This window comes from Hemicordylus capensis, chromosome 1, assembly GCF_027244095.1.
Source record: "Hemicordylus capensis ecotype Gifberg chromosome 1, rHemCap1.1.pri, whole genome shotgun sequence".
NCBI lineage: Eukaryota > Metazoa > Chordata > Lepidosauria > Squamata > Cordylidae > Hemicordylus > Hemicordylus capensis.
Genome location: NC_069657.1, coordinates 181984120 through 181997781, shown reverse-complemented (window position 1 = coordinate 181997781; position 13662 = coordinate 181984120). Strand labels below are relative to the sequence as shown.

Genomic DNA, 13662 nt, shown 5'->3' with positions numbered 1-13662 from the left:
GTAAAGTAGAAATTAGAATGAAACATGATGGTAATAACTGTGAGGCACAATCCACGTGGAAGTCCTCTTGCACAAGCCCCATTGAAATGGATGAGAGCTGTACAAGAGTATGGGATTATTATGCCTTTTATGATTAATATTGGTTATTTACTTTACTTTTCTAAATAGGGATCTCAAAATCTCTGGATTCATTAATACATTTTTTTAAAGCTTCATAGACAGTTAACACACCCAAAAATGATGCTGCAAAGAGTTAAGGCCACTGAGATCCAAACTCTGTTTACCCTATTCCTAATAGTCCACTTGCAGAAGGACATTGTGCAGGCGAGTTCTGCTGAGCTGAGAGCTTGAGTTCCAGACTAGTGTTGTGCTAGCAGAATGCTGTTGTCTTTGCTTAAGGACATAATGGAAAGGAATGTTTCTATCAGAAAGGAGCATAAGGAATGGAACATTTGTTTGAGACTAATCCTTGTGCTCCCAGAAGATGTTGACAAAGTGCACAGCACTCGTCATACAACCTTGCTGCACAACCCTTGTATATGTCCTGGAGTAGGTCATCTTCACCAAGCTCTGCAACTTTATTGCATGAACACAACTTTGTTGTGAAAACGCACAATTAGTCAGGATGTCAGCCGCTACTGGTCAGGAAATCATGATTACACATAACAGGATAGACCATTGTAGCATAGTCTGAATAGATTAACTTTTATTAGAGAATGTTTAGCATATGGTTTACAAAAGCAACAGTGAATAGAATTTCCCGATAAAACACGGGGAGAGGATAATTACCTCCTAACAGCTTCCTGAAAGAAGAAATCTTAGCATTGCAGTTGGTCTCTATTCCAAACAAATTTATATATGCATCCAACTTCATTAAGAATGCCTATACTTCTTCATTTTCTTTTTTTTCAAAGGAAGTATTGTACTTACATTATAGCACTTAGAATGTAATAACTCAGTAGACTTTCTAACCTCTTATGGTTTTGAGGCCAGGAAAGAATGAGAGAGAGGGATGAAGATCAGTTAGAGAATATTGCTATAACTTGACCTTCCTCATCATTACAAATCTGTCTCAAAGTTTATGCATGGCTCAAGGTGTGACAACATAAAGATGAGGCAGTTATGGGGAACACATTGGGAATATTTCACGCATCATCATCAATATAATCATCATCACCATCATCCTGCTTTTTCTACTAAAAAACGCTAAGATGACTTACACAAATTTATAATATAGCAGGCTTATGGTAAACCATAATTATGGCAAATCGTGTGATGACGAAAATGGCCTCTGAGTGTGCATGGAAGTCATGAAAATGGCCTCCACACATGCGCAGAGGCTTGAACTGGGTTTCAGCTGACCCAGGCTGTCATTTGGAAAGATGGCAGCGGGCTTGGGTAAGCCCCCACCACTGTACCCCACAGCCTTTGATGCTTCTTCACGGCCACCTTGCCACCTATGCCACGGCCTCTGCTAAAGGTATGGAGGTCACTTCCTCTCACTACTCCCCTGGAGCCCTTAGGGAAGTGTAGGGATGCCCTCTTTACTTGTAAAGGGGAATCTTCAAGGATTCCTCTTTACAAGTATACCCATGCCGCTCAGTGAGCTGGTTCAGCCCGGCTCGAGGGTCGAACCAAGCCGGACCCGGTTTGGCCAAACCAGTTCTGTGAACATCCCTAGGTGATGGGTTTGCATCTCTCACTCATAGTGTTTGTCCACCTTTTAATTTATGAATGTTTTCATTTCTATTTTTCATATATTTTATGACATCACTGAAAATGGTGCACTAATTTTGTTTGCAGAAACATTATACCGGAGCCTGGGATGAAGCCAAGGCAAAAGGTTACGACATAAGAGCTGATGCTATTTCAGTCAAACATGCTAAAGCTTCCAGAGAAATTGCCAGTGAGGTACAATCTATATAATTTTATTTCTATTTCTCAAATGGCTGTAGATTTTTAAATTGTTGAGTGTGTATGGCAAAATGTATGCTTTGTCTCATCATCATTGGAATGCAGCTATATACACATTTTGTGTTGCAGTTCTGTGATATTTAGCACCATCTTTCCCATACTTTTACATGGGTGGTTTTTAAAGTCTGATCTGTAGAACAATATCAAAGTTATTTTAATATAGTCCATTATTTTGCAATAGCAGGGAGATAACTGTTAGAAGCTTTGTGATCCGGATAGTGATTCCAGCAACATTCACAAAAGATGAATTCTGCGCCTGTGCAGAGCAGCTTTGCGTAGAATTTGTTAGCTCCTTGAGATGCCTTCAACCACCTCCTGCATGTGCCCTGCAGTACCTTATTGTGGCGGTTAGGCATCCCTATCTCAGTTTCTTTCTGACCACCTTAGCAATCACACCTTCAGATCTTTGCAGCTCCTCAGAAATAGACTATGACATTAAAATCTACTTTTTTGGCTTTAAATTGGAACGGAACGACTACTATTTGCTTTCTCCCTTCAAAAAAAAAAAGAATCTATTATTGGAACAATGGACTTTGACTTTTGGCGAACAGCAAGTTTAGCAATTTTAACTTGGTGACAGCGTGTTTTTTCTGGCTTGACCCTGGTCCGTCCTTGGTAACTCTTTGTGGAAACGCCCTAATTTTATAAATCTCCCATGAGTAAAACACCAAGGGAGAAGACCACCTTTAAGAGGTGTGAAGGCTGTAAGGGGAAACTCCCCTCGACAGATGAGCACCAGCTCTGCTTATTGTGCCTAGGGGAGGGCCACAGTGCAGCATCTTGTGCAATCTGCTCCAGCTTCTCCAATCAGACGCTAAAAAACAGGGCTGCACATCTTAAAGTAGCTTTAATGGAAGACGCTCTTCACTCCGGCACTTCAAGTTCAACCTTGAAGCCCTCACCGGGAACTGCAGTTCGATTGCAGCCTAAACTCTCTGTGTCAAAGGAGGCAGCTACAACCTCTAAAGTTCCAATGTCGAGGGAGGTTACTCCAACCTCTAAGCATGCTAGGATCCATAACCATACAGCGTAGTCCGAAACGGGAGGGCAAGCTGCTTATAGAAACTACATCAGCCAAGAAGCATAAATCACATAAAAGGAAGCACCATGATCATGAGGCTACTCCTTCGCCAACAGACTTGCAAGTAGAAAAACCTCAACATCGAGCAGTATCACTTTTGTCAGGACTGACTGCGCAGCAGTCACCATCCACCCCACAGTCATTGCCAGCGGTCTCAGTGTCAAGACCGAGTGGCCACTCAGACAAATCTCACCACCACCATGAGCGAACTCACTACCGTGACCTCTCTCTATAATAAAAATAATAATATCTGTGCCTTCCTTGATGCCAACAGCATCGGTATCGACAGCATTGGTATCGATGGCATCAATACTCATACCTACTCCGCAACCTACAAATGGAACAAGAATAAAAGATCAAGCATCAAAGTCAAGGGAACAGGCAACAGAATCCCTCAGCGTCGAACAGGCAGTCAACATCGAAGAAGGCTTTGACACTGAGCTTGAGAGGCAGTCGACATCAAAGAAATCTCCGAGCATGATCCCGATGTCGATCCGAACCGTGATCCAAATCCACAACTAATTCAACTCCGGCAATCTGGACAAACAACCCCTTCAACATCCACATTCCGAGGGTTTCTGTCCCATAGACTTGACAACGAAAATGAAGAATCTGTCCAACACGTCCCCATACCAAAGACCCTATCGATATTGAATGTAAGCCCTTATAAGACTCCTAGGCTATTTCCACATAGAGGCTGGGGGAACACTTCCATTGCTTTGTTCCCAGAGGAATATTCCTTATTTAAAGAATGGCAGGTGCAGAGATGTCAGCTATCTCACTTGCCAAAGCAGACAGTACCAGTTAGACAGCCTGTCAGAAGCGCGTCAGTGCAGACAAATATTCCACAGCAGCAAAATACTCAGATAAGGACAGTATCCATCCAGGCTAGCTTTCCATCCCTGCCAGGGGTTCCCTCGCAAGCCGCTCTATCGCTACAGCATACAGCTACCCAGACGGTGCGTAACAATGATGGGAGAAGAGAATATATTTTGGCTCTGCCCGCATCAACAGAAGACAGTGCTTGAGCAACTGATCTACCTGATAATGACTCATACACCATGAGGAAAATTATGCTTCAAACTCCTCCAGAGAGGGCTCAGAAGAGCAACTCCTCCCAGAACCCAGTCAGGATGTCTCGGCACCTCCATCCATTTCATCTACTGAAGAAATGAAGACTTACCACCAGCAGATTGCGGAGATGGCAGAAGTACTGGGCCTAGACTTGAGCCAGAAGACTATTGACCTGGATGACCCAGTATATAATTTCATGAAGAAGACTGCTGGTTTGCAACCGGTATACCTACTCATGCTTCCAATTATCAGCAAGGCTGCAAAATCTGCGTGGGAGGTACTTCAGGCATCCACACCAACTTCAAAACGCCTGGAAACCTGGAAACTCTATATAGAATTCAAGAACAAGAAAATGAATACCTCATGAAGCATCCAGTGCCAAATTCGCTTGTTATAGATTGTGCCTCATCAGCTAAGTCTGGGAGGCGCCATATGACCCCAGCGGATAAGGACAGGCACAAATTAGACATCCTAGGTAGAAGAACGTACTCAACATCATGCCCATCTACCAAGGCAGCAAATTATATCGCTTGCCTCTCTAAATTCACATACTCATTATGGGAGAAGCTATTTGAGGAACATGCTACACTAACACCGGCAGAATTTCAGAAGAAATTTGAGAGTACCTTTATCAGAACTATCACTGCAATATGCCAGCAGTTGACTAATGCTAAACATCTAGTAGAATCTGAATCATGCAACCTGACCTCTGCTATTTTGCTTAGAAGACACGCTTGGTTACATTCAACCACGCTGCAGCAGGACATGCATGATCTGATAGAGGCACTACACTTCAATGGAAAGGGACTATTTTCAGAAGAAACAGATGAGACCATGGAACAATGGAAAAAGTCAAAGAACACTGCCAGATTGTTTATGACTCAGAACTACACAGGGAACAGATATCAGCCCTTCCAGAGAAGGCAGAATACCTATAGACGAAATGACCGCAGAGAGTACAGGAAGCCTTACAATCGCTTCAATCACAAGTCCTATACTCAAAGAAATAGGCCTGAACAACAAAACCAAAACAAGCCTGGGCAGCATGCCAAGCAGCATCTTTGATCAAGCCCAGAGCCCACAGCAACCCAACAGAACGACAATTCCAACTGTCAGCTCAAGGAACAACATCACCTTGACGCGAGCCAGTATTTCCATCAAACTGGCAAGCCATGCCCTAGCATGGCACCATATAACATAGGACTTCTGGGTCTTGCGGATAATTATGACGGGATATGCGATAGAATTCAAGACTCTGCCAGAGTTTACAGGAATAAAGTATACCCCAGGAACAATGACTCTGAGGGAGGAGGTTGAAGTTCTGTTGGGGAAACAGGTGCTCGCCGATGCAGTGGGCTCACAGTTAGACAGGCTTTTACTCAATATATTTTCAGATACCCAAGTGGGATGGAGGAATCCGCCCAATTATGGATCTCCGTTGGTTTAACCTGTATGTTGAGGTACAGAAGTTCCGCATGATAATGCTGCAAACAATCTTGCCTCTTCTGCACGAGGAAGGTTGGATTGCAGCGCTGGATCTAAAGGACGCATACTTTCACATCAGCATACAGTAAAACCACAGAAAGTATCTGCGGTTCACAGTGGGCTCTCAAATCTTCCAATACAATGTGCTACCCTTTGGCTTGGTGACTGCTCCGAGGGTATTCACGAAATGCATGGCAGTGATCATAGCCTATCTTTGGATACAGGGTGTCTCCATCTTCCAGCATCTTAACGATTGGCTGATCACTGCAAAGGCAGAAGTACAATTAAACACTCATGTGCAGATGGTGTCGTCCTTACGACACGAATTAGGAATTCAGATAAATTGGAAGAAATCACATCTACAGCCCACCAAGCGCTTTCAATACATTGGGGCAGTTCTGGACATGGACAGACAGAGGGCCTTCTTACCAACAGACAGGTTCACTCGCATTCGGGAGATGGTAACCTTATTCCGGGGAGCACCTCGGCAAACGGCCAGAACAATTCAAGTACTTCTGGGCTTGATGGCATCATGTACATCCACAGTATGTTATGCAAAGCTCAGACTATGGAAACTACAATTGTGGTACCTGGCTGTGTTTCGACCCAATGTAGACCCTCAGGGCAAACTCCTGGAAATACCATGGAAGATACTGCGCTCTTTACAGTGTTGGACCAGCCCCAGAAATCTACAGGAAGAAATGCCATTCCAGTCCCCAGTTCCGACTTTAACACTAACAACGGATGCCTCTATGCAAGGCTGGGGGGCCCATCTATCACATCAGAGGATACAGGGACTCTGGTCTACCTGAGAGTCAAAGTTTCACATTAACTTCTTGGAACTGCTGGCATCTTACAAAGCCCTACAAATGTTTCAAAACATCATCAGGGGCCACATAGTCTTGCTGCAGATGGACAATACCACTGCTATTGCTTATGTGAACAACCAAGGTGGAAATGTATCAAGGCTACTTTGCCACTTAAGTCTACAGATGTGGAACTGGCCATCCACATAAAGTGGGCAGGATAACACTCCAGCGGATGTGTTAAGCAGGGATCAGATTCTCCAACAACACGAATGGGAATTGAATGCCTTACTGCTAGAACAGCTGTTCGCCTCCTGGGGAACCCCGACAGTCGATTTATTTGCAACTGCACAGAACAAGAAATGCAAACACTACTGCTCCAGGATGGGTCAGGGAGAACAATCCAAGTGCGATGCATTCCAGTATTGATGGACACAAAGTACCTTTTACTTATTTCCTCCATATCCTCTTCTGAACATAGTTGCCAGCTGTTACAGGACAAGACCAAGGGAATTGTATTAATAACTCCATGGTGGCCAAGGCAGCCATGGTTCCCACAGCTACTCAGACTCTTGGCCCAGAATTACAGAAGGCTGCCACAATGGCCAGACCAGATTTCACAAGGAGACAGACAAATTCTACATCCGAACCTCACCATACTGAATCTGGCAGCCTGGAAGATAGGTTATTGAGAAAGATCTTACGCAATAACAGAAAGAGGTCTACTGGAAGAAACTATCTGGCCAAGTGGAAAGATTCCGCTCATATGCAGAATCCAAGCACTTTAATCCCAGGAATGCGACCTTACTGTAAGTACTTCTGTACTTGACATCACTAAAGTCTGAAGGGCTAGCAAATGTCTCCATCAAAGTCCATATGGCAGCAATTTCATTGTGTCATAGTGGATGGGATGGCAAGACAGTCTTTACCCACCCAAGATGCAAGGACATCATGAAGGGTATCAACAACGTATATCCTCCAATTAGAAAGCCAGTAGACAAGTGGAGTTTGTCTCTGGTGCTCAGTTCATTAATGGAGAAACCATTTGAACCTATGGCAAACACTTCTCTGAATGGGCAGGGACCCATTTTATTTGCTGAGAAAAATGTATCAGGGGTTTCCATTTTTTCACAATTGCTTTAAAGATTTCTGTTAAGATATGAAATGGTAGAGGAACTTTCTGCATATCTTTGAAAGCAAGTGTAGCATTATTGAACATATTGTGTGGTTAAAATACTGTCTGAGAGTTACTTAGAAATGATGGATTCTAACAATGGCTTTTACCTTTTGCTCAAAGTAGTCTCTGCCATTCAAAAGTCAGTAGATTTTGAGACGGCAATCAGATCTGTTAATCAGTTATTTGAAATGTTTATCCTGTCATTGGTTAACATTTTATAAGTTAAAAAGATCTAACTAGTGTGTCATAAAAGTAGAGTGAGTCTTTTCCTCCTCAATGCCCCCCAAATGGGAAGACTGAAAACTGCCTCATTTTTCTACTTGGAAAATTGTTAATTACTTAATAACTTCTAATTCTCTTTCTTTCCTTCCTGTGCAGTACAAGTACAAGGAAGCTCATGAGAAACAGAAAGGCCACTACATTGGATGTCCTTCAGTACAGGCAGATCCCAAACTTTCATGGGCTGCTAAAGTATTAAAGATGCAAAATGACAGACTGTATCAACAGGCTTACCACAATTCAAAAGCCAAGATCACCATTCCGGCTGACATGGTGGCTCTTCAAGCAGCCAAGCAATGCCAGTCATTAGTAAGCGATATTGAATATCGTCATCGTTTGCACCAATGGTCTTGTCTGCCAGACCAGAATGATGTGATTCAGGCAAGGAAGGCTTATGAACTACAAAGTGATGTAAGTATATATGCTTTTTGCAGAACATCATGTGCACACACTAATACCTATACACCACTGCTGTGATAGAAGACAAAAAGGACATTGTAAAGCTAGCTGTAGAAGGTTTGCTTCTTTTAATACTAAATCCTGCTTTTATTTGTTGAACACATCTGCAGTTGTTTTACTAATGAACATTGGTCCAAGCATAAGAACAGTCCTGCTAGATCAGGTCCAAGGCCCATCTAGTCTACCATCCTGTTTCACACAGTGGCCCACCAGATGCCACTGGGAAGCACACAGGAAGGAGCTGAGGGCATGCCCTCTCTCCTGCTGTTACTCCCCTGCAACTGGTATTCAGAGGCATCCTGCCTCTGAGGTTGCAGGTGGCCTATAGCCCTCTGACTAGTAGCTGTGGATAGACCTCTCCTCCATGAAGTTATCCAACCCATCTTAAAGCCATCCAGGTTGTTGGCTGTCACCACATCTTGTGGCAGAGAATTCGACAAGTTGATTATGCGTTGTGTGAAAAAGTACTTCTGTTTTTTGGCCCTAAATTTCTTGGCAATCAATTTCATAGGATGACCTTTGGTTCTAGTGTTATGCAAGAGGGAGAAAAAATTTACTGTAGCCACTTTCTCCACACCATGCATGATTGTATATAGACCTCTATCATGTCTTCCCGCAGTCATTTTTTTTCTAAACTAAAAAGCCCCAGGTGTTGTAGCCTTGCCTCTTTAGGAAGGTGCTCTAGGCCCCTGATCATCTTGGTTGCCCTCTTCTGCACCTTTTCCAGTTCTACAATGTCCTTACCTACAATGTGGTGACCAGAACTATACGCAGTACTCCAAGTGTACTTTGGAGATTTCCAAGCAGGAAATCTGTGCAGAATTTGATCATGAGCATCTTGGAAGGCATTACTGAAACACTGTGCCTTGGTGCTGGAAATATTGTAGTGTTCAATAAGTCATGCAGGTGAGTGTGATGTGATGTACTTGGCCTTTCTGAAAGCTCTCCTGCCAAAGTGCAGTAGCAAGGTAATCAATCAGAGTGCAGTCACTCCAAATTTTCCATATCATACATGGTTTGATAAGTTTTCTGTCCACTCCAATAAGGCTATTAATGCAGGTGCTAAGCAGCACTAGAAGTAGTCAAACCTCTGAGAATTTCTACTTAATTAATATTAATATTACGCATCCCAATCCAAGGTTAGTTGTGCTTAAATCTCATAGACAAAACTAGGACAAGTTAGTAACTTGTCCTATTAATTTTATTGACCATATACAGCTTTCTTTTAATATAGAGAAAACTAAAAGGTTTTTGTTCTCACTGTCTGACATTTTCTCTTACAGGCCGTGTATAAGTCAGATCTGGAATGGCTCCGGGGGATTGGATGGATGCCAAATGAGTCTCCAGAAGTGAAGAGGGTGAAATTTGCCCAGGAAATCCTGAGTGACAATGTGTATCGCACCCCTGCTGACAAACTGAAATACACTAACATTGTCGACACTCCAGAGATTGTCCTCGCTAAAACCAATGCTGAACAACTCAGTCTTGTACGTAACTCCTTCCAGTAGTATGAAATCGTGTCAGTGTGCTCAACAATACAACACAACTTTTCTATCAGTTTGTAACCAAGTCTCTATGTCTGTCAGTTCAAAAGATGCTCAAAAATTTGAAGTAAGATTATGCAAGAATATGGGCACATATGCCAAAGGATATTGCCTTTTGTATTTTTTGTAGGCTAAATACAGAGAAGCATGGGATAAAGATAAAATCACAATCCACGTGATGCCAGACACACCTGAAATCATGCTGTCCAGGTCTAATGCTGTCAATGTGAGCAATGTAAGTATATCTACAATGCTTCTTGGGTTGTTATGACAGCTATACATACTTCTGTTAAGAGTGGCTCAGATGTTACAAATTCATTACACAGCGTTTGTAGACAATTGCACGTGACTTATTTGGCTGTATGTTATATGCACAAACTGGGAACTTGTGGTTGGCCAGGGCATGAAACAAAACAGATGGATGTGTGATTGTCACATGTTGTCGTTTTCCATGGGCCCCAAAGGTGCTTTTAAAGTTTTAGGGCTCAAGGTAATCAGGATATAATGAATATTGCCTACTTTTCACGTGCATGTTTGCATTTGCTTATCGAATGGCAAACAATGGTACACATCTCCATGTTTAATACTGCTGAATGAATTTATCTCAGTCATTTTTACATACATAAAATTGGGAGAAAGCAATGCTAATCTTCAGAAATGTGGAGGGGATGGGGAGCAGTAAGGAGATCTGTTTCTGTTTTGTTCTCCCTTCTAGACCTTTTCCCACTAGAGATGTATATCTTTTAATTTTTCTGCTTGTAACATTGCACTTGACCGGCCATCTTCACAGGCCATCCTACACATTTTTTGCCTAGTACAGTGTCTGGTAGGATTTAACTGTAAGTAAAACAGACATTTCAAGACACCACAGCACAAGCCACAAAATGTCAGCATAGTTGGCCCTTCTGTTAATTAGACAAATGTGATAATGAGCTCATGTGGCCTGAAATAGGAGCAATGAGGAAGTAGTACAACAAGCTCTTGAAGATATGTTAGAAAAGTAAACTGACAATATTATGTTTTTGCAGAAACTTTACAAGGAAGCCTGGGATGACATAAAGAAATTTATTGATTTGAGAGCAGATGCAGTCCCAATCAAGACAGCCAAAGCCTCAAGAGAAATTGCCAGTGATGTAAGTATGCAAATAGAATTTTGCAGTGTTTGGTGCTGTATGCTCTTTAGACTTTTGTGTCAGGAAATTAAAAAGCAAGAAGCAGAAACATCCAGATTGGTTTGGATCTCAAAATTCTTCTGATTGCCCTCCCTCCAATTTCGGTTCTCTCCTGCTGCTGCAGTCCCTTTTATCACACCCTGTGCAATTATGCAGGGTTCCTTGACTCTTAGGAATGACTTTTTAGGGTGCAAGAAGCTGCAATGGGAAGAAGTGGGAAAATCCCGTTGCATGAGTGAAAGAGGTTCTTGCACTTTGCTGTATCCAACTGCTTAATAAAGCTCAAGCTCAAGGCAATATAACAGGATCTGGATAGTGGTTCCAACATTCATAACAAGTGGGTTCTGCGCCAGTGCAGATCAGCTTCAGGAAGAATTCGTTAGTTCCTTGCGACGCCAACCACCCACTGCACGTGACTGCAGTACCCTCTAGCGGCGGTTAGGCATCTCCATTTTCAGTTTCTTTCTGACTGCCATAGCGATCAGTACTTGGAGACTGTTGCTCCTCGTGGAAAGTTTTATTATTGGTTTATTCGGCTTTGGACTTTGGAAAATGGACTTGGACTTCTCTAAAGGACTTCTGATTTGGCTTGTTATACCTCAGTACGGTTTTGACCCAGAACGGACCTGACGACGTCTCTTCTTTACATTCTAACTTGGACTCAATCTCGGATCTTCCCCTACGACCACAGAACAGAACGACACTGAGCAGGATGAGCGGCGTGAGTAAAGCGGGTAATCCCGGCAAAACGACCTTTAAGCGTTGCACAGATTGCCGGGGGAAGATCCCCTCAACAGACGGGCATACCCTCTGTTTTGCCTTGGAGAGGCTCATGATACGGCCTCTTGCTCGGTATGTATCACGTTTAGCAAGCAGACTCTTAAAAATCGGGCGGCGCACCTTAAGGTTTATCTAATGGAGGACGCCTTGTTGACTAAGGCCGCGCGGAAAGATGCGACGCCGGGTCCTACGCTGAAATTGCAGTCTAAAGACCCCGGCAGATCGAAAGAGTCGAAAGCGGCCCCGTAGACATCGGCCGCTTCAGCTTCGAGAGCCTTGACGTCGGGCGTCTCGACATCGACATCCTCTTCGTCCTTTAAACGCCCGGTGGAGCATAGGTTGGGCCTGAAGAGAAAGCACAAGGGTGATGCCCTGGGCCACAGCACTGCCCACAAGAAATCCAAACATGGCCATGCTTTGGAGCATACACCTTCGCCTTCGGGACTGCAGGGCTATGTGATCCCTCAACGCAGAGCAGCGTCGTTGTCCCCGGCTCCGACGCCTTACCAATCCCCTTTGACTCCTGGGCATCGACCACGGAGCTTTCGGCATCTTGAGCAGTCGACGTCGATTGAACCCAGGTTGGAGACTAAGACACAGGCTTCTAGCCCAGACTCTCGACATCGACACGACACGACACCCGTCGATCACACTTCGACGCTGGTATCGATGCCGAACGTGGCTCTGGAATCTACAGTCGCAGTGATTGAGGACGCTGAACTCGACACCGATCCCGATGTCGAGCACATCGACATCGAGGAAGAACACATCGACATCGAGGAAGAACACAACGACATCGAGGGTGCGTCGGCGTCGATGATTCAGACACTACTGGGTACATCCCCAGCCACACCGGGAGCAAGCGAACAGGAGGCTAGGCTGGTTCGCATGCTCAACTCTGAGGAGACTACACCCTCGACGGGCACCTTTACGGGTTTTCATGTGGGTGATTACCTCTCTGGTCATATCCCAAAGACTCCTTCATTGTCAATGAGGGGCACACCAATTACGGGACCTTTGCCTGGTGTCGGTTGGGGTGAGACGGTGGAGATTTCTAACGCAGACTATGCTTTGTTCAGAGAATGGCTGTGTGTAAGGGATCAGACCCCCAAGGTTATTAAGGAGACGGCAGTGCAGGCTGTTCTGACACCTGTACAATGCATGGAAATGGCTATTCAAACATCAGTTCCTTTGCCACGTCAATGCACGGTTTCTCTACAAGCTAATGTGACACGGATTCCATCTACCACCCTGCACCAGGCAGTAACTCAAACTACATACGTACCAGTGCATGTCACCTCAACTGCTGTGGGGAATTCTCCAGCCCCGTCTGATGATGGTGATGACAATGACTTAGAAGATGATTACGCCTCAGATTCAACCCCGGACCCAGATGACCCCGAGGCACCTGCCCTCCCCGATCCTGATTCCAACGTGGCGGTTGTCCCTTCGGTATCGCCCAATGAGGAGATGAAGGGCTACCATCAACAGGTGGCGGAGATGGCTCAGGTGTTGGGCCTATCCCTAAAGGAGAAGACCAGTGACTTAGAGGACCCGGTATACAACATGATGAAGACGGCCTTGGGCCTAAAGCCGGTGTACTTGCCTATGCTACCTCATATCACCAGAGCAGCAAAGTCGACTTGGGAGGTCCTCCAGACATCAGCACCAACCTCGAAGCGTTTGGAGGCTCTTTATCGTGTCCAGGAGGAGGAGAACGCATATTTGGTACATCACCCTGCTCCTAACTCATTAGTGGTTGATTGTGCGACGACTTCAAAGGGTGGCAAGCGTCACACCACACCTGCAGACAAGGAGGGCCGCAAGTTAG

The 13662-nt window shown here is 44.3% G+C and overlaps 1 protein-coding gene across 38 annotated transcripts in view; it reads left to right on the top strand.

Moving 5' to 3' along the window:
• NEB (nebulin) overlaps positions 1-13662 on the top strand; it is a 268629-nt gene that overhangs the window by 121207 nt on the left and 133760 nt on the right. For all 38 annotated transcript variants that reach the window (XM_053258532.1, XM_053258395.1, XM_053258346.1 and 35 more), the window contains 5 exons: positions 1804-1911; positions 7976-8287; positions 9619-9822; positions 10010-10114; positions 10908-11012. In XM_053258532.1, the coding sequence (XP_053114507.1) occupies positions 1804-1911; positions 7976-8287; positions 9619-9822; positions 10010-10114; positions 10908-11012 (834 nt within the window). The remainder of the gene's footprint in view (positions 1-1803; positions 1912-7975; positions 8288-9618; positions 9823-10009; positions 10115-10907; positions 11013-13662) is intronic.